The sequence below is a fragment of the Peromyscus californicus genome, unplaced genomic scaffold (genome assembly GCF_007827085.1).
Source record: "Peromyscus californicus insignis strain IS unplaced genomic scaffold, ASM782708v3 Scaffold_4__1_contigs__length_199733344, whole genome shotgun sequence".
NCBI classification, from domain to species: domain Eukaryota; kingdom Metazoa; phylum Chordata; class Mammalia; order Rodentia; family Cricetidae; genus Peromyscus; species Peromyscus californicus.
The window spans coordinates 17,492,207-17,513,510 of record NW_026294562.1 but is presented as its reverse complement, the minus strand read 5'-3'; the positions used below and the strand labels follow the sequence as shown (position 1 = coordinate 17,513,510).

The 21,304-nt window shown below is 50.6% G+C and overlaps 1 protein-coding gene across 3 annotated transcripts in view; it reads left to right on the top strand.

Annotated features, from left to right (window-relative positions):
- Pax2 (paired box 2) overlaps window positions 1–21,304 on the top strand; it is an 86,180-nt gene that overhangs the window by 36,152 nt on the left and 28,724 nt on the right. For all 3 annotated transcript variants that reach the window (XM_052713878.1, XM_052713877.1, XM_052713876.1), the window contains 2 exons: window positions 1,412–1,497; window positions 3,601–3,720. In XM_052713878.1, the coding sequence (XP_052569838.1) occupies window positions 1,412–1,497; window positions 3,601–3,720 (206 nt within the window). The remainder of the gene's footprint in view (window positions 1–1,411; window positions 1,498–3,600; window positions 3,721–21,304) is intronic.

Below are 21,304 nucleotides of genomic sequence, written 5' to 3'. Positions count from 1 at the left end.
AGAATCATATTATTTTTTTCCCCTGGGGAAAGAGATCTTGGAGATGCTGTGTCCCTGAGAGACCTTTATTGTTCACCTGGACCAACTGAGGTACAAAGACACTAAGTGATAAATATGAGAGTACGAGGCTTTCTAATGACAGAGACAGAACCAGCACTGGCTCTGTGGTACAGCCCGGTACACTTTCTGCTATTTTCTATGCCCCTCCTGCATTCAGCTCAGCTCTGCTGTGGGTCTGTGCTAGGCTCCACCTCCTCATTCACTTCTCCCCCTGGTCCCTACCTCCAAGGGGTGGCTCTTCCTCTGGCACTGGCTGCCTCATTGCCTTGGGCTACCTGGCATCCTTTAAATATAAATCCGCCCTCCCAACTTTCCAGCACTGGGAGACAGGGTCCCAGCTATGTGCCTACAAGCAGTCAGTAAAAGCTAAAGCTGAGCTGATCCCAGCACTCAGGAGGCAGAGGCAGGGGGATCTCTGTGAGTGAGTAGGAGGCCAGCCTGATCTACAGAGCAAGTTCCAGGACAACCAGAGAAATCCTGTCTCAAAAAAAAAAGCTAAAGTTGAATGATTCATGACTCTCAACTTACTGAGATGGTAGAAGTGAACTTGGCTTTCCATAGAGAGGAGCAACACTCAGTTGGACAGGGTGGAGGGAGAAAGAAGCATTCCCCAGTCCCTGGGCTTGGTCTCTTGCATGATGGAGCTCTGTGTTTTTCTGTACTCCTGTAAGATGGGCTTCTCTTTCCTGGGAGGGTTTGATTTGTTCCTTTATTTCCCGGGGGTGCACAAGGATGACACTAGCTCTTCAACCAGTCTGGTAAAGAAGGTCTGAGTCAAAGAAGACCGTAGAAAGGAAAGGGAGGCCGTAAGCCAGCCAGATGAGGAGCAGGTGGTGTGGGGCCTGATGCCGGCAAAGGGACAAGGCGCTATGGTGGGGTTGCCTGGGGTCGGTCCAGCCCTGCCTTTGGACCTTCTCTCCTGGCTTCAGTAGATGAGGAAGCTTCTTCCCTAACTTTGGTGCTAGTTGGAAAGCCAGGCGTTCCTGGTCCCAGGCGCTACCTAAGTGTGACTGGGGAAGGAAGGTGGGCCACTAGCCCCCAGGGCAGTCCTCACCCCCCAGAAATGGAAAAGATGCTGTGGCCCACTTGACTGAGCCTTAATTCTTGCTGCCCAAACTCCACCTGCAGTTCAGCTGGAGTTCAAGGCAGGACAGAATGCAGACCACCTCTGCCCAGGCCTGTGCTAAGCGAACTGCAGAGCAGCCAGGAAAGAAACCTCCAGCCTTGCAGCAGTGGGGGAGGGCAGGAAGGCCCGGCAGGCAGGCGAGTGAGGCTTCAGCAGGCCCCTCTGCCGGGCAGGGTGAGCCTGGGCCTGGCCTGTGATGTGTAATGCTGTTGTGATGCTTTGCAGGATCATTCGGACCAAAGTTCAGCAGCCTTTCCACCCGACACCGGATGGCGCAGGGACAGGAGTGACTGCCCCTGGCCACACCATCGGTAAGAGGGCTCAGGAAAGAGGGAAATCAACTTGGAAAACACAACCCAGCCCTGGGAACTGTCCACCCCAGGGAGATCCATGGTCCCATGGTCCCCAGTCACTCCTTTCCCTCCTAGGGCCTCCCTGGTGACATTAGATCAGTGCCTCCCACATGGCCTCTCTAGTCTGTGTCTTCCTCCCCTCCTCTCCCCTTTCCATCCGCCCCGCCCCCAGCCATCCCTCAGCCATTCTCCTTTGAACATGCCTTCCTCCCCATCATCATTTATTTTATCTGATTCACTCTCCCCATGTATCTTTCCTTAAGTCCTACATTGTTTCAAATCTACTCTTTTACTTCATCTTTTTAATAACATCTTTTTTTGGGGGGGTGGGGGAGTGGACTGGAGAGATGGCTTAGCAGTTAAGAGCATGTATTGATCTTACAGAGGGCCTAAGTTTGATTCTCAGCAGCCATGTCAGGCAAGACTCATAGCCACCTGTAACTCCGGTTCCAGAGGATCTTATACCATTCTGACCTCCGTAGGCATGCATGTGCACATTCGTGCACAGATACACATAAATTTAAAAAAGTAAATCTTGCCAGGCAGTTGGTGGTGCTTGCCTTTAATCCCAGCACTGGGGAGGCAGAAGCAGGCAGATCTCTGAGTTCAAGTCCAGCCTGGTCTACAGAGAGTTCCAGCACAGCCAGAACTACCCAGAGAAACCCTGTCTCAAAAAACAAACAAACCAAAACAAAAAGTAAATCTTTCTTCAAAAAATTGTGGGGGAGGCCAGGTGGCAGTGGCCCACACCTTTAATCCCAGCACTCGGGAGGTAGAGCCAGGTGGATCTCTGTGAGTTCAAGGCCAGCCTGGTCTACAGAGCAAGATCCAGGACAGGCACCAAAACTGCACAGAGAAACCCTGTCTCGAAAAAAAAAAAATTCTGGGGGAGGAAGGGATAGAACCCATAACCTTATGCATGGTAGGTAAACACTTTTCCATGGAGTTATATCCCCAACTTTTAAAAATTTTTTTTAGTTATCTTTCTCTCTTCTCCCCATCTCTCCCTTCCTCCCCAGGCCTCTTCCCTCCCCTCATGTGTCTGGTTATAGATCTCTCCCTCTGTCTCCCTCCATCCTTCCTTCTGGCCTCTTTTCTTCTGGCCTGTTTCCTCTCATCTCTTCGTCTCTACCTCTGCTGCTCTCTGCCTCTCTGGCCCTCTTAACTTTTCACAGGCTCCCAGAGACACAACCCAGGCCTGTCAGAACACCTGCTGCAGCTTTCCAGCTCCACACCCCCAACCCGACCTCCCTGTGCACAGACAGGCACACTGACTTCTCCGTGGTTTTCTTCCCTCCTGACCAGCAGGAGACAGAAGTGACTGGATCAGCTCTGCTGGGGCTGTCAGGAGCCTTTGTTCACCAGGCCTGGGTTACTGTGCTGGAGGGAGGGGTGTGCTAAGCTATACCTGAGCTGATCATGGCACAGTGAATGTGTTCACTGGCCTGTCCCCAAGAGCGAAGTAGGAACTTCTCCGTCGATTTCAAGACCAGAAGCATATGGGAGAGAGAGAGCTGCTTCTGGGGAACGCCAGGACCAGCTTTGTGCCTCCCCAAGTGTCAAGAGACAGATCTGAGGAAACCTCAGACTCTAAATCAGGGCTGGCAAAGACTCCACCCAGGAGACTGAGAAGCAGTGAGCTGGGGTTTGTTTGGAAGGATTTGCTCAGCCTTTGGATTAGGTGGACGCTAGAAGCGTGGCTCCAGAGGGCACCCTTGGAACTGTGCTATGGAGAAGGTCACTGGAGCACTTTCTAGACAGCTCATCTTGGCAGTTTTGGGGCCTATACTACATCCATCTGAGGGGAGGGGCTTGAGGGACCAGTGTCTGCCATAGGTGGCTGAGGAGGCCTGGGTTGACTGGTCACCACTCACCTCAAGCTGGGCAGAAGTGTTAACCACCTGCACTGTCTGTCTGTGGGAGTGATTCCTCCCTCAAGCCTCCGCAGAAGGAAGGGGGTATGAGCTCCTTGTCCTTCTGCCCTCTGCTCCTCTCTGTCCCAGCCTGGGGCTTCAGTCACAACTGCTGTCCTGATGGTGTTTCCTCCTTCTTCTCCTTCAGTTCCCAGCACGGCCTCCCCTCCTGTTTCCAGCGCCTCGAATGACCCAGTGGGATCCTACTCCATCAATGGGATCCTGGGGATTCCTCGCTCCAACGGTGAGAAGAGGAAACGTGATGAAGGTAGGGAGGAGGAAGAGCTTTGGCCCCCCTCTGCATGCTTTGTCCTTGGACTCAGGGCTCCGGTTTCTGCTGGCCTCGCAGCTGCTGCGCCGTGAGATCAGTTTTAGCCGCGAAGCCTTGGTACCCCCACTGCCCTGCTGGTTCCTGAAGTGAGGGAGGGAGGCTGCTGCTGGGCCACCAGCTTCACCATCTGCTCAGCCCCAATGGTCTCACCTTCTGCTGGGACTCACCCCAGCTGTCCCCGAGGGATGCCAGGAGGAGTGGCATCAACTGTTTACCTTGAGAAGGTTGGAGAGGTTGGGGAGATAGCTGGTATCTGACCTGGGGATGAAAGGCCAGCCTACTTTGACCTCACTTGATCCCAGTTAGAGGTAGCAGGTGATATGGACATGGAGGACCCTGGGGTCCCTTCTCTGTAGCACATGGACACTGCTCCCGTTGAAAGCACTTGAGAATCTGGACATAGGGCCTCGCCATACTCTTGATCATGAGAGTGGACACCATCTGACTCCCACGTCTCTTCCTGAGCCCTCGAGGTACAGCCAGTACCTCAGATAGCACAGACCCAGTTAAGAGGAATGGGGAATTAAGAGGAGGACAGGGGATGAAAGAAAATCAGGGGAGAGATTGATAGCATAAGCATGGGACAAGGTGCTTCTCGGGTACTGTGGCACTGGTGGCGCATTGGTGGCCAGCTAGTTTTCTTCTGAGGGTGAGGCCTGGGCACCCAGATGGACACAGATACCAATATCTCAGGCCAGCTTCCTGCTCCAACTCTCTCATGGTCCCAGCTAGGGAAGTGGTAACTTCTGGTCTTTGCAGGATGTACAGGATTCTATAGATACTCTCCGTAAAACAGAACCCGCAAAGATGAACATAAAGGGGGATGTGACCATATGTTCCATTAGCTCAAGGAAGTCACAATGTATGCTGTTGTCCCTGCATCTGAACCAGGCATCGTCTCCTTCTCCCTTCAGAAAATGTCGTGTTTGGACAGTAGGCTCTGTGGTCATCCCAAGCAGAGAGACAAGCTCTTCTTGAGGGGGTAAAGAACAGAGACAGGGACAGAGATGACATTCCTTACGCTGCAGTCTGGATTCTCCAGACCCAGGCGGGGCTGGGGAGGGTGAAGAGACAGCAGAAGAGTCCTGGCCTCCAGCAGAAGGGACACAGTGCAGGAGAGACCTGGGCCTGGCAAGACAGTGATGACCTGGTGCTGGCCTCCTTCCAGAAGCCCTAATGGCCTCGCTTCACAGGGAAACAGCTTGTCTGGCTCGATTTCTCTTTCTTCCAAAATATCCAAACCATTTGGCTGCCACGGCCTTTGCCACTCACTAAATTTCATTGTGGTTGTTTTGGCGGCAGCCCCTGATGGGCAGGGGGAGGCTCCGGGAGAGGCCCTAAGCCCCGGTTCTCCCTGGGGCCTCTGACATCTAGGCCTTAGCCAAGCTCCCTGGCACCCTAAGTGCCTTGGTAGAGTCTGCCTCCAACCCTAAGGGTTTCTCTTTAGCCACCTGCCTTGTTTAGAGTGTGAGGTGTCCAGGGGGACCGGAAGGTCATGGGAACCCTTCTGTGCTCTCCCTCATTGGTCTGAGGTGGGGGCTTTGTGTGCCTTCTGCTGCCTGGGCCTTCATGGGTGGTGAAGGGAGGCGGGGGCTACCCAGGCTGGGCCAGCCAGCCAGGTCAGGAACAGAATGCTCTACCTTCCTCCTGCTCACATCCATTGTTTCCAGTCAGTTCAATTCAGTGACACCCCCTCTGCCTGTCAGCTATGAGAATAGCTTGGTACAGAAGGTCCCTGAGCCAAACAAGATGTGATTCTTGTCCTTAGGAAGCTTATACTCTAACGCATACATTAAACACTGCGTCCAGAGAGTAGGAAGGCCATCGGATATGGTGTGGTGGAGATCTGGCCAGGCCTTTATATGGGGAAGGAGGTAGGGGGGAAGCTCACTGCCAGGAAGGGCTGCTCTTTGAGGAAGGCCCTAGGGCATGGCTGAGGAGGGTGTTAAGGACAACGTCAGCCTGAAATTTCTGTCTCACGCATCAAGCCAGTGAACAGCAATGGCTGGGTGGCTTTGGCCAGGATGAGTTGAGCGGGCAAAGGGGGAACTCTGAGAAGTAAGCCCAAGTGGACAGAGTCACAGGAAGAGACCAAGACTGAGCTATGTAAGAGGACAGGCTTTTCTCTGAAAGCAGAGGTAGCCCTAAATGTATCTGGGCAGGAAGACCCAGGAGCAGGGTTGGTCTGGGGCCTCCAGCAGGGTGGCAGTGCAGGAAACAGCTGTAATCTTCAAGTGAGGGATAGTGAGAGCCTCACAGGCTCGTCTGTTAGGCCTAACCAGGTTACAAGAAGCATCAGGGACCCTGTCATTTTTTGTGGGGGTTTTCTTGCCCTCTCTCTCTCTCTCTCTCTCTCTCTCTCTCTCTCTCTCTCTCTCTTAAACCAAGCCCAGGCCAGATGGAGCTGTCCTTTCCCTGGAAGCTGGGCCTGGGAGGGACGCCAGCTTCCCCCAACCACCATCTCAGTCTTGATCCATGGGACCCAGGTGGGAGGGGAGAGGAGAGAGAGGAGAATGCAGAGGGAGGTCTGGAGGACTCCTCCCCTCCCCCACTCCAGAGGCCTCCGAGCAGCAGGGCCCAGTTTGCATTAGGGAGCAGCTCAGATGATTAAGAATGGGGAGATAATTATGTGTCAAGATGATGTAGCCCAACTCTGCAGTCAGGCCAAGGTAGCAAGCAGCTGGCAGGCCAGTCCATTGTCGTTGTCCTGTCGCAGGAGGAGCCTTGGGCATAGGCTGCACAAACCACCCAGGTGTGCCCTTCAACTCTGGGGCCAGAACTTTGGGTAAAAAGGAAACTGATCTGAGGGAGCGCAGAGCGTTGGGACGTATGTCCAGGGACTAGAGGACCAGGTCATTTTCCTCTGGGAGAGTCCTAAAGGTGTCAACTGTATTGACCCTCCTTTGACCTCAGATGTAGTGACATCTCCCTAGATTGTCTTGAGGCAAGCTGGGTGTCCCTCTGCCCTCCAGGAAGCCATTCTGGCTTCCACCTCACAATGTGGCCCATTCTTTTTTTTTTTTTTTTTTTTTTTTTTTTTTTTTTTTTTTTTTTTTTTTTTTCTGATCAAGCTGCAAATTTTATTCTCCTCAGCAAGGCTTATATAGCATGAGAGGGGGCAGGAAGGAGGGAAGGGGTGCATGACATGCCGTACGTGCAGGTGAAGGGGGACGTGCAGGTGAAGGGCTACGTGCAAGTCGTGCAAGTCGTGCAAGTTGTGAGGCTGCTAGGTGGTAAGGTCACTGGTCAGGGTGTGGCCCATTCTTTAGCTCTAACCATTGGGCACTGAGGTGGTGGGCATTAGCAAGGGTGATGACCGCAGTGTGTGCTGGCATTAATGAAGGCCTTCTCAGCAGTAGTTACTGGTGTCGCACTGGCAATAACCAGAAGGTTACTGGCATTGGCCCTTGGAATGTGGACAGCATCATGGGGATATTCATCAAGGGCTAATCAGATTTGACTCAGGGATGGGATAGGGAGATGATCTAGACTCCTTCCCAAACCCTGGCCTATGGGGAATATGCAAAAACTCAGACTTGTTTTGGAGAAATGTGGCACTCAAGAAGCTTGGACTCTCCTCCTAGGGATCCAGGACCCCAGGCAGAAAGACCAGGGAGAGATAAGGAAAATAAATATGCATGAAGCACCTGGGACCCAGGCTGTGTATCAATCCAAGGAGGAGAAATCCTCATCAATGCCCTGCTGAAAACTTCGCTTCCAACCAACAGTCATGGGCAGCTGTATTAAGAAACATAATTCCCTGAATGTTACACACCTTGGCTCTTGTGGCTGGAAACCAGAGTTGTAATAGCCTCTCTATCTTCAGACTGAGGAACTAAAGCCAGGCTGGGGGTGTGGCGAAACGGTGGAGTGCTTGCCTGGTAGGCATAAGTAACGTCCTAGGTTCGATCCCCAACCTGGAAAGAAAACAAAACCGACCACAGAAAACTGTGTCTTTTGCCCCCACCCCGACCCCCCACTCTTTTCAACCACAGCCCAGTGCACTGCTGTCCACTGGCAGTGGGGGTGAGAAGCACAGAGAAGTTTTATAACTTGCCTAAAAATCCAAATGCAGTCATATGGTGAGGGGCTGCTGATGTGTGGGAGGGAGGCGTGTTGGTACCAGCCTTGGATGGGTGGGCTTGCAGGGGGCCGTGATTTTGTATTCCATTAATTAGGTGTACAATGAGTTGTGTGACGGGGGTGGTGCCAAGCCGGCGTGGTTGTGCGTTTGCAGGCCGGACGGGTTGCCTGGCTGCAAACAGCCGAGTCCCGTCACCGCGTGAATAGCTCCCTTCCGCTTTGGATGCTGCTGGTGCTGGCAGAAGCAGATTGTTTCCTTACTGTCCCCCTAGAAGTCCCCAAGAACAGTGCTCAGGCTATGCTTGGAGCCCACAAGGGGACTGAGCTATGGACATGACCAGCACCCAGTTAGAGGCCCTAGATTGAGGCAAGAGGAGGTTTCAAAACTCCTTATCAGGAAGGAAGAAGCATGAATAAGGCCTGCCAGGGCCGAAGCCTCCGCACAGCCCTACCTTAACCGTGAACCCTGGACTGGAATCCTAGAACTCCTCAGCTGTGTGACCTTGGGGAAGTCATTTCTCTACCCCAGCTCCTTTGTCAAGTGGGGTAGTAACAACTCTTACTTTGTTTGTTTGTTTGTTTGTTTTTTGAGACAGTGTTTCTCTGTGTAACCCTGGCTGTCCTGGAACTCACTCTGTAGCCCAGGTTGGCCTTGAACTCAGAGATCCACCTGCCTCTGCCTCCTGAGTTCAGGGATTAAAGGCCTACATCATCACGACCCTGATCAACCCTAACTTCTTATGGAGGGGTTTCTAAAACATTGGTTCTCAACCTGTGGGTCACGACCCCTTTGGGGGCCAAATGGCCCTTTTGTGGGGTCACCTAAGACTATCAGAAAACATAGATTTTTTTTTAATAAATAACTTTATTTTATATGCATTGGTGTGAAGGTGTCAGATCCCCTGGGACTGGAGCTATAGCCAATTTTAAGTTGCCATGTGAGTGCTGGGAATTGAACCTGGGTCCTCTGGAAGAACAGCCAGTGTTCTTAACTACTGAGCCATCTCTCCAGCCCCTAGATTTTTTTTTTTAACATTAAGATTCCTAACTAGCAAAATTACAGTTATGAAGTAGCGCCAAAAATAATTTTATGGTTGGGGATTTAGCTCAGTAGTAGAGCGCTTGCCTAGCAAGCGCAAGGCCCTGGGTTCGGTCCTTAGCTCTTAAAAAAAAAGACAAAAAGAAAATAATAATTTTATGCTTGGGGGTCACCACAGCATGAGGAAATTGTATTGCAGGGTCACAGCGTTGGGAAGGTTGAGAACCACTACTCTAAAGTGTTAAGCCAGCTCCACTCTGGAAGATGGATCACTGTGTACCTAGGCAAAAAATAGTCTAATTGGCAGGTGTCAACTTTACAAGGATGAAATAAAGCTGTGAGGACAGAAAGAAGTCTATTTGGGCCTAGACTCCCTAACCCCAGCGGGGCTCTTTGTAACTCTGGGACAAGCTAATCTGGAAAGAGTGAGGCAGCTGGCCTCACCTGCGTGGTTGAGACACCTGTGTCTACCTCTACCTGTCCACTTGTTGCTCTGTGGTTACCTAATGGGCCACTTGTCATTTTCAGCGTCCACCATAGTTTTCTACGCATGTCAATACAAAAGTGCTTTTCTTTATCTAAGATGGGACTATTACTCTCTCTGTCCTTCTGTGTGCATTTCTATTCCTACATGCAAGTTTGTTTATTTACCTTGGAGACTAGATGCTTGTTTTCTATACCACATATAAAATTTCTATGATTTATGTAAGTGTATTGTGTGTGTGATGTCGCTCTGAGACCTTTAGGAGTGAGGGGGTGTGTAATGTCACATGTTGAAAAGACATGCAGTGTTTTAGATAATGCACATGCTTGGAGAGAGTATTATATGGCCATGTACATGCTGACACCAGCAGCCAGGAGAATCCTAAGCCAGACCCAAGCATGTTGAATGTTCAACACTGGATGTTGGATGGGCCTGCATATAGTTTAGCCCCAAGACCCCATTGGTATCAACCTACATCTGTTGACAAATCAGTGGACTGTCCTAAGCCCACCCCTGAGAGTGGCTGGGCCCTAAGACGAGGGAGACTGAGGCAGAGAACTAGTCCTTCCCACTCAGGCTGTGGGTAATTTGCAGCTCAGAACTTTTGCATCTCTTTGAAGAGGAGCCTGGTCTCCCAGCTTGGGGATCTGGCCCCCAATCTACCTGCCTGTCCTTCGGGATCTCTCAGTGTCTGTCTGTCTGTCTCTTATTTACTCTAGTCGAGGTATACACTGATCCTGCCCACATTAGAGGAGGTGGAGGTTTGCATCTGGTCTGGACTTTAAGAGGTATGAGGGCCAGAGGGAACATGGTGTGGGGGTTAAGGGGAATAGCTTGGGGGGGCGTGGCTAGAGAAATGGGTCCTAAGGGCAGACAGCCAACTGGAGGCAGAGGCACAGGCTTTCACTGGGAGCCTTAGAGAGCTAACAGTCTGTGGGCCTGGATCCCTTCTTCCACCATAGGCCACCACAGAGGTTGTGGGCTGAGGCCTGGTGGCCCAGAGGGTCAGCCGCTCTGTGGATGGGGGCAGTTTTTCCAGCCCTTGGAAAAACAAAGAGTAGATCGGGTAGTAAAACAAAAGCAAAGGAGACCTGGAAGCACCTGACAGCCCTAATTCATCACGGCCCAAGTTTTTTCCTGTGTTCCCATTATATTTGTTTGTAAAAGTGGAAATCAATTTTGAAGGTAATTTTCTGGAAAGAATGGAAGGGAGGTGGGAGGGCCGGATAAGGCAGAGATGGTAAAAGGAAAAATTTAGGCCAGGCACAGCCCAGGGGCAGCTCTTGGCAAGGTGAAAGAAAATTGCATATTCAATCTCCATCCATGAATCTCCCTCACTGCTGCCCGCCTCCTGCTTGAAAACAATGAGGGCTTTTTCCCAGCGCTGGGCAGGGCCTCGGTATCAGCCTCACTTTAACTTCAGGGTCATTAATTCCCTGATTATTGAAGGAGAAGAGAGGGTGGCAGCGTTCCGAAGGCACCCCCCATGTGATCAGCCACCGGCTGGGGTGGGTGGGGGCAGCAGGGTGAGGTGAGGCACTTCAGAAGGGGGTGGGGAGAGAGGAAATGGGGGAGCCACCTGGACTGGGGGGCAGGAAGCTGGGAGGAGGGTGGCAGAGGCAGTCATTACCGTCTACCTCTGTTGTGGTGTTATTGCAAATTAAAAGTAGCATGTTCCACTCCACAGCTATCTTTGGGGAGGGAGGGGCACTGAGGGAGGTGGGGGATCTTATCATTGCTTCTTCAGCAGACCAGCGGTGGTGTCACCGTGTGAGGTGACATTTGAATTTACAATTCCGCTGAGAAAAGCCATTAATTCACAAATTAACATTTCTCCCTCTCCCTCTCTCTTTAACACTCTCTCCCTCTCTCACATGGATGTGCAAGCAATTGAAAAGACAAAGGAAATAGCCTTAAGGAAGAGACTTTACTGCTAGTCTGTCTGTGCTGAGATCGCTCCCCCTGCTTCCAGATAGATAAACCAATTACCTGAGCAGCTCGGCTCCTGGCCGCCCGTGATCGCCTCCTTTTGTAGACTGCCTCCATGGCTGGCTTACACTCGTGTATCTCATTAATGGAAACCAGGCGTGCCCTGGTCACCAAACTCTTCCCAGCTGTCCTTTGGAGGAGCCGTGGGAAGAGAACCAGTGTCAGACAAGACAGGCAAGGGAGATCCTGGGGAAGAGGAGAAGCTCTCCTGGCCTTGGATCTCTAGGTACGGCTTGCTATGGCGGCAGCTCAGGGTGGGTACGCAGGTGAGCAAGGCTGGATAGGTAGACTTTCTGTGACCTGAGAGGAGTGTGGGCGTTCCACATTGCCCATCGTCTTCTGCAGACCGATGGGTAATGGGGAAAGACAGGCTGCTGGCATGGACCCCCTCAGAATGGATACGAAGAAACTGAATAGAGGTAGAGATTGTAGATTGAGTCTGACTTTCTCAATGGCCTTTGGTCTTGGAGCTTGTCCTATGGGAAGGACACAAGGAAGTTTTGCTGACTACATGCTGTTTCAATGGGACAGGATACAGCCTGAAGGAACTGGGAGAACCGTTGAGGGGAGTCAGGAGACACTGTAAGGTTGCACATGTTGGTCCAACAGAATGATATTGTACTGATTCTTTAACTTAAGTCAAGCACCTGGGTACAGTTGTGCCCACCTAATCCTTACACACACACACACACACACACACACACACACACACACACACACAGAGTCTGGGAAAGAGTACAGTAAAAGTGAGCTGGAGAGAGTGGGAGGATGCTATCTGATTCACATCTTGAGAATACTGTACTCCTCTCTTACCCATAAGGACATATCTCCAAGACCCCTGGTGGACACGTGAAATCATGGAGAGTCCTATATGCCCAATTCTATCTACACAGGCTTTGTTTCTCCCAATGCATGCATACAAAAGTTTAGTGTATAGATTAGGCACAGTAAAAGATAAACAGCAACAATAATTAAAACAGAGCAATTATAGATTGGTACTGTGAAAGTTAGTCTGATAACCGAGACAGCCACTAAGTGACCAATGGGTACAGCATGGGTACACTGAGCGCAAGGCTGATTCGTACACAGGGTGGGACTGAGTAGACAGCTCAGGGTTTTATTGTGTTACCCAGAAAGATACACAATTGAAAACCCATGAATTGTTATTTCTGGAATTTTCCACTTAATATTATTTATTTATTTATTTATCTATCTATCTATTTATTTATTTATTTTATGTGCATTGGTGTTTTGCCATGGGTGTTGGGTCCCCTGAAACTGGAGTTACAGACAGTTGTGAGCTGCCATGTGGGTGCTGGGAATTGAACCTGGGTCTTTGGGAGAGCAACCAGTGCCCTTAACCGCTGAGCCATCTCTCCAGTCCCATCTACTTAAATAAATAGAAGGTAACTGAAGCCAGGAAAAGCAAAAGCTGGAATTAGGAAGAGCTAAGGCTCCTGTGGGTCACACTGGGGTTTTATGGCTTTGTGTGTGCTGGGTACCACCTAGCATGTGTCACGGACTCTGTCTCAGTGCGACAGGTCTCTTGGCCCGAATATGGGAGCCCCCTGTCTGGACAAGTGCTGGGGTTCGACTGTGTTAAACAACACTCAATTTATGTTCATCTCCAGCAAAGACTCAAAACTGGCTACTATCCAGTTCAAGAAAGAGTTAAGTTCAAAGGTCACTAGGACTCCAGAGAGAGCCCCACTATGGACATTCTCTCGTGGTTCTGGTTATGGAAATGAGACGGGCTGTACCTGCTGCGGTTCTTTTTCCCTATCTCGGTTAGATCACATATTTTAGCTGAACTCTCTGGATACCACTGGCCATGAGCCTGTGACTCCTCAGAAGCAAATGCGGGTTGTGTCGATGTTGTGTGTGAGCCTTTGCTGTGGGCTGTGTGCAGACGAGGTAACTCGTGTTTTTCTGTGGGGAGGTACCGAGTTAAACCATGGCTGTGTGGGACAGACAGGTGCAGATGTGTAGTCTTAAACTAGAGTTGAAAGCCAAATTGTTACGTTTCCTTTTTTTCAGCTAGTTCGTGCTGTTGTGGCTCAAGAGTGAGTTGCTTAAAATATTCTGAGGCTTCCCACAACAGCACGCATTGTCTATACATCGTCTATACATTGACAGAAAGAATGGAGGGTGGTTACCCCAGGAGAGGAGGTGCTGACTTGCTGCAGAGGGGATGGTTTGTACCCCTCTGCTCCTGAACACTGAGTGTAGGCCACACACTCTCTGCAAAGGCATGCATGTCCTCCACATCTTTCCTGTCGTCACCCTCACATGAGAACCCATCACATCGGTATATGTCTTCCATTCCTCATCTTCCCCCAGCAACCGCCCTCCAACCCTGTGGGTGGGTTTGGCTCCTCCCACCCCACTCCCAGCAAGGGCATGAAGCAAGAAATCCACTGCTTCAGCTCTTCTCCTCCCCACTCCCACCCCAGCACGAGCTCTGGACATAGAAGGGAAGAGCCAGGCTCAGGGCTTTCCCTGGGCCCTGCTGCTTGTGGGCTCGCCTTCCTGGGTGCCCTCATCTTCTGCAGACCAATGGGCAATGGGGAAAGACAGGCCCCTGGCATGGAACCCCTAGGAATGGATGTGAAGAAAATGAAAGGGTTGAGAGGTCCAGGATGCCTGCAGCCTCCTAGACTGTTGAGACCAGGCAGCGACCCTTCCCCATCCTGCCTTCCTCAGAGCCAAGGTGGCCTTGGGGCTGTCTGGGACCTCATTTTCTGGCCCACAGTGGTGGAAAAGCCAGACAGTCTGGGAGAGGGTGGGGCCTGGCGCAGGCTGGGAGTCAGTCATGAGCCTCAGAGCCTAGCTGCAGCAGAGCCAGTAATTCAAACCATCCTGACCCTTCAGTGAACCCAAACCTGCTGACCTTGACAGCATCACACAAGAGGCCTCACAAACCTGCTGCAGGCCAGCCTTCTCTCGCTCCCTTCCCAGCAGCCCTGTGGCCTGGCTTCCAGGTGGCTCCTCATTTGGCCATCCTTATGAAATGTCAGCATCCCTCCCTCCCCGAGGCAGGCCAGCTTCAAAGCACCCTTTGTGCTTATCTCCACTGGAGACAGGGCGTGGGCATCCCTTGGAGCCTGTGGAGGACCCCCGGCTGTGGCCTTCTCCCATGAATGGAAGAGCAGAACTGGTCCCCCTTCCCTTCCGCTCCACCCCACTTTCAACCTCCCAGGATTAGCTACAGCACATGTACCTGCACAGTGTGTGTGTGTGTGTGTGTGTGTGTGTGTGTGTGTGTGTGTGTGTGTACCCATGCATACATATGTCAGGGTGCATATAGAGGCAGAGAAGGTGATGGAGACAGAGGGGATGGGGGAGGAAAGAGAAGCCAGAGGAAAACAGCCCTAGGAACCTGCATTAAGGTAAATGCCGTTTATGAAGTTTATGCTTTCCTCCTCAGGAGGGCTGGATTCCATCCAACAGCTTCTCCAAGCTTGCCAACTGGTTCCAGAAGAAAAAAGTGTGGGCAGGAGAGTGAGTAAGCCAGGACAGAGGGAGAAATGCATGGACACTGTGCAAATGCTCAGGTGGGCGCGCACGCACACACACACACACACACACACACACACACACACACACACACACACACACACACACACGCATGCACGCACACGCACACTATAGGCTGAGAAAGTCTGAGAAGCCAGGACAGAGGGGTGCAGATGGTATGGTGCTTGGGAGGAGAAGCTCCAGGAGCCCCTCTTTCCTCCTCTCTCCATACCCGCCTGCCATCTCTATCCCCCCGGGCAGTGTGGCCAGCCCAGACACTTGGCAGTATGGGCACTGGGTGGCATGGCTGTATGGTAAACGGAACCAAAGACATTATGGACCACCTGGAGCAGCCAATTTGTGGAAGCCAGCAAGGGACAGTGTGGTCTTGGACAGTGGGAATGAAGACCTGGCCATGGAAGGGACCAGAATGTGGTACCACTAGGTCTCCTTGAAACTTACCTCTTCTTCTGACGCTGGGCGATGTCCACATGGGCTCCCTGTAGCGACTAAAGACAGCTACTGCAGTCTTTTAGGGAGAGATTATTGGAGACCTTTGCCTGCTCTCCAAGAATTCTAAGGAAGTAAGTGACTGACAAGGTGAGGCCATGAGAGATCTCCAAGGGACTTACGACCAAGTTAGAGTATTGGCCCTTCCAGACCTTTCTGCCACAGCATGGGGCTTGCTTGTGCTGATGCACACTAGGATTATGTGAGTGAGCCAGAACCCATAACTTTGTTTACTATTTTTATAACAGGTTTTGTTTTTATTAGCAAATGTTAGCTATAGATAATAATGGGTTTCATTATGACATCTCATACATGCATATTTTTAATTATATTCACCCCCATAATGTTTTCTTATCCCCCTCCTTTCCTCTAATCCCCTCTTCCCGACCAGACCCTCTCTTCTTCCATAGTCCTGGTGGGGTTTTTTTGTTTGTTTGTTTTTGTTTTTTCTGTTTTCTTCCTTTTCTCTCCCTTCCTTCCTTCCTTCCTTCCTTCCTTCCTTCCTTCCTTCCTTCCTTCCTTCCTTTCTTTCTTTCTTTCTTTCTCTCTCTCTCTCTCTCTCTTTCTTTCTTTCTTTCTTTTGTGTGTGTGTGTGTGTGTGTGTGTGTGTGTGTGTGTGTGTGTGTGTGTGTGTTGGGTATATGTCCTACTGAGCTTAACCAGGACCCATAACTTTGGAGAAAAGGGCCTGTGGGGGAGAATGAGGCTGAAAGGGAAGGGTGCCTTGACTCTGACCTGCCAGTGAGATGTCAGCTTACCGCCCCTCCCCATGTCTGTGTTCAAGTTCTGCCAGGATCCTGGACGGAGGAGAACTGGCAGGTAGAGTCCACAAAGGCACAGAAGGGAGAGAAGAGGGGAGGTAGGGAGAGGGGGAGGGTGGGCAGGAATTGCTGAGTGTGGAGGATACCAAAGCATCCGGGATACCCCAGGCCCAGAGTGAGGCAGAAACCGTCCAGGGACGGCCTTGGCCCTCGCTGTCCCCTGCTCTCTCCTCTGCCCTCCCCACTCAGCCCTCCCCTCTTCCCTCCACACATCTTTATTGGTTCTGGTAATAGCCTTGATTTGCATGTCAGGCAAAGCCTTGCTACACACACAAAAAGAAAACGCCAACCGTGGCGGTGTGGCCGTGTCAGCTCTCGCTGTTGTTCGACAGTGTAAAATTAAATTAATAAAGCCCCCAACACAGGAAAACATAACAGGAAATTAATGGCCTCTGCTGTCGCTCCGATGCAACCATTTGCAACCCTGCTTTCCGCACCAAAGACTTCATAAATGCAAGCAGTTTCTCTAAACAAGCATACTTAGGGCGGCCTGGGATGTAATTTTTCGCCTTGCTTGTGTCCTTAGAGCTAACAAAGCCCCCTTCCCTCTTAGCTTCAGACAGGTTTCGGACTGGTCCTGGCCCAACTGGAGCCCACTGAGGGTTACACCAGGCAGAAGGCCCCAGTGCCTTCTGGAGGAGGTGAAAGGAGAGCCAGGGTCCAGACAGGAACCCTCACTCCAAAGCCCCTCCTCCCCACTGGCTCCGAGGGTAAGCCAACAGAAGCTGGCCCCGAGGACTGCTTCCTCGGGTGGGTCTGTCTGTCCGCTCTCTTACCACTCCTGTGTCTTCCTATTGCCTCTGGCCTTCATCTTCCTCCCCCCCCCCCATCTCTATTCACTGAGCATCTCCAACTTCTTCATACAGGTGTCACATGTGGGGACCAGCTCGGCCTCAGCAGTGGGTAACCTGTGGGCTTTTCTGGGGCGGAAGAGGAAGCCAGCTTACTCAAATTGGGCAAAGTAGCCATACTAGTACAATTTTCTGGGGTTCTAGGCTTCCTCTATCCCATCTCTTTTTTCTAGGTTGGCTATTAACCATGAGGGCCTTAAATGATCAGGCTTACTATCCCTCTGTTCGCAGACAGATTTCAAAGCTGAGAGTCTGTGAGCTGCTGTGGTAAGTAGGTAGGGTATTGAATGCACAGGTTTCTTCTTTGAGCTTTGTGCCAGTGTGGGCCCTGATGCCCACTGTGCTGGGCTGAAGGTAGACTGGAAGGGCAGGGCTGCACAGGGCACACAGGCGGCTGCTCGTTAAGAGGTGAACCTCCTGGTTATGTATTCGGGAGGTGCAGGGGGATGACCAAAAGAGCAAGCAGGCAGTGGAGCTTGCCTTGGGACTGGCTAGCTCCAAGGACACCTCCCATGTGGATGGAGGCCAGGGGCTGGGAGAGCGGTGGCAGGGGAGGAGCCCCGATTCTTGAGGGTCATTGGTCTTGCCTACCTTTCACCATGGAGCCCGCCCTTCCCTCAGCTCTGCTTGCTGGGCCGCAGCCTGTGCGTGGACGTGAGACATGGCTGAAGAGTGTCTGCTGCTTACAGCTATGCCTTTCTCTGCTTTGAGGGAAGGGCACAGGACAGGAGCCCACCCCACACCTTACTTGCTCTAGGGTGTTTGAGTATTTACGTTATCTCTCACAGTCTTAGTTTCTGGTGAAATATTTAGAGATCATGGCATTTACCAGTACAGTAGTGGATGGTGATAAAGGACCTTCATTCACTAGCTCCTTCGTTCTCTCTCCCTGTTTCCCTCAGTCATTTACCCTATTTACCAAGCACATGACTAGGTTCCTACCCTTGAGAAAGTCCTCTCACTGTCCTAGTCACCTGTCTCTGGATTCATGAACGCTGAGCCCCAGAGACAGTCCAGCCAAGGCCAGGTACCGCAGAACCACTGCCCTCTCCCGCCGGGAGACTCCACACCCAGAGCGTCGCCTAAGATTACATTCGATTTTTTAGCAGCCGTGTCCGACCCAAGTTCATATTAAGCTCATGGTCAACTAAAACCTCAGGATCTTTTCCACATCAATTGCTCTCCAGCCAGGCCCACCCAGTCCGTACTTGTGTAATTGATTTTTTTTTTTTAACCTAAACGTAGGGCATTCCATTTATCCCTCTGCATTTTCATCTTGTTGGTTCAGGCTCTTAACCCTACCTGATTAAAGTCATTAGGATGTCTTCTGTGTCGTTATCCGAGAAGTCTTAGGATTTTTCCCTCCTCTTCCTCCTCCCCTCCCTCCTCCTCCTCTCCCTCCTCTTTCTTCTCCTCCTCCTTCTTGTTGTTATTCTTCTTTCAAATGAAGAAAATCATGTGGCAAAAAGCGAAGACCTCCTCCCCCTTGTGATACCATTGAACTCAACAGTCATCAACTATTTCACTTTCCTCTACCCTGTCCTTCCGCTAGGAAAGGGGAGGAAGTGCTTGTCAAATGCTAGCATTTACTATATCCACGTTACTGTCTCAATAAATCAGCTAAGGGGGAAAATGCCAGTTTAAGAAAACTGAGCACCTGCTAAGTAAAGATGCGTGATTGGCTTACAGAGGTAAATGGAACAGCTCTTGACTTCAAGACGCTTATCATCTAGTTGAGAGGCAGATGTGCATATGCAGATGTGCACACCATCACACAAGCAGAATGTGATTGATGCTGTGATCATGGCAGAAAAGCTATGAAGAATGTTTTAAAAGATAAAGCAAAACAGAGTTATAGCTTCCAGCCAAGGCAATTGGGCACACCATCATGGTGGCAGGGGTTGGCGGGGGGAGCGTTTAATCTAAGCATCAATATCGAGTTAATGTGCCACAACTTATTCCAGTGAGTACTTTCAGGTCCTGGTCTGTCACCTTTTATTTTCTGGCCCCTGCAAATCGGTGGTAAAATAATTTCTTTCAGAAAAATATCCAAAGCCTGAGACTGAAGGTGTTGCAGTGTCTTTTGCAAAATCTTCTTGAAACCAGCCATCTGGACTCAAGGCCTCAGCAACAGCAGTTTTAGGATCCTTGGTTCCTCTGAGTCCTGAGGTGTAACAGTGACCTGAGAAAGTTAGCTCAGGGCTGCTGCCTGGGTCCTCCCCAGCCCTCTGCGCTCACACTGGGGATTGTTTCCTTTTCCTGGGGAGACAAAGGTGAACCAGGAGTTCACTCTTCCTCTCCCTTCCTCTCCTCTCCCCTCCTCCCCTCTTCCCTGCCCTCTCCTCCCATCCTCTCCTCTCTTCTTCCCTCCACTCCCCTCTTCTCCCCTGCCCTCCCCTCCCCTCCCCATCCTCTGCTCTCATGACTATCTCTTCTTACCAAGGTTTGAGCCAAGGTACCCTCCACCATGATCCTCCTCTGCAGGGCAGGGCCCTTGGCACTGTCTCAGGCCCTCTGGGTCTTTGTTTTCCTGCAGGCCTGTGTTACTCTCATCTCCCTCCCTGGCTGTGGTCCCTCCTTCCATCCGTTTTGTGCCCTTTTGGGGGTGGAGTGCTGTGTCTGGTTCTAAGTGCAATACATGTTTATTGTAAAATATTTGGACAGGACAATAAGTTTCTAAAAAAAAAAACCCCAATAATCTACACCCATATTGAGTGATAACCAGTGTTGAAACTAGGCGTATGATTTTGGAGCCTTTTCTCCTCTGCACGTGTAACTTTAGATATGGGATTCCTAATAAGGCTGGAGTGCTGCGATGCACACGGCTTTGTGTCTTGCTAGTTTTACTTAACATTATATAGTAGCGTTTTCCCGTGTCATTACATATTCCTTGAAAACATGATTTTTTTAATGGCTGCATAATCTTCCACTGTTCGATGTACATGTCCTTTTAAAGTCTAGGCTCATCACATTTTAAAGCTTAGCCGTGTGCGGCAACGGTGATTTCCTTAAAGGCCCTTCTGGTTCCGCCCTCCCCTTCTCCCAGTCCCTTTACTTCGTCAGGTTGCTCATTTAAGCTTAAGGAGGCAGAATTTCATCTTTCAGAGCGTCTGTCTTCCGTGGAACGCTGTCTTCTTTTTTAGAATCTCTTGACATGGAGTTTCATGTGTATTCTTTCCTCCTGTGGGATTCCCCCAACGTCCCCCTCCTCTGCCGGCTTTAGACAGGGTCACTTTCTCCCCAGATTCCCATCATTGTCTTTAATTCATTTTTCTTTCTTGGCCAGAGTCAAGGGATAGGACAGGTGACCATTTCTGTGACACAGAAACACTACCTAACTTCTCTGAGTCTGCGTTTTGTTTTGTTCTGATTTTAAATCTCTAAGATGGAATCGGATTAAATCATCTTCAGGTCACACTTTGCAGCTGGAAAGTGTGATGTCAAATCCACAGTGTCAACTGCTATTATTGCCTCTTTTTTCCCTTCTGAAAGGTAAAATGGGGGCGGGGCGGGGAGGTAAGTTCAGGGCTCACCCATCTTTGTTTTTGGAATTCAACGAATCAGCCAATATTTGAAATCACACACATCAGGCTCTATGCTAGGTTTATAAAGATGAGAAAATGTGGAGTCTCTGCCTCCAGAGACAGTTCAGTAAAGAGACCAAGAGTAGCCATGTAACTGTGCCGCCTACAGAGTTTACTTTTGGCTCTGACACTTATTGGCTACGGCGAGTGGTTTGGAGCAGCCACCTGTCTTGGAAATGCCTCAGTTTCCCCAGGTTATGAGCTCAGTTTCCAGAGGCACATCTCTGTGGTCTGGCTCTGCCTTCTCTGTCATTCCTCAGCTACCTCTCGGTGACCTTGGGAAAGTCCTTTAATTTCCAAACTTCTATTTCCTTACCTATGACGTGGGTATAACAATAGAAGCTCCCTGATGGAGTGTTTCTTATGAAAATTGAATGTGTTACTACAGTGGAAATTCTGACATGAGCACAGATTGTACACTTAGAACATGCTATTGTTCTGAGTTAAATCCACATGCTCTGTTAAGCGTAGTGTTTGGTATCAACCAGAATCTGGGGCCACGTTATGATTATTTCTATAGCAGGGATTTGGGTACAGAGGGAAAGCTAATGTTGCCGTAGGATGACCCCAGCCTTCTTGTCTGCATCTAAGGAAACTCAGCGTAGAAAACTCACGGGACTTGTCCAAAGTCACACGGAAAGTGA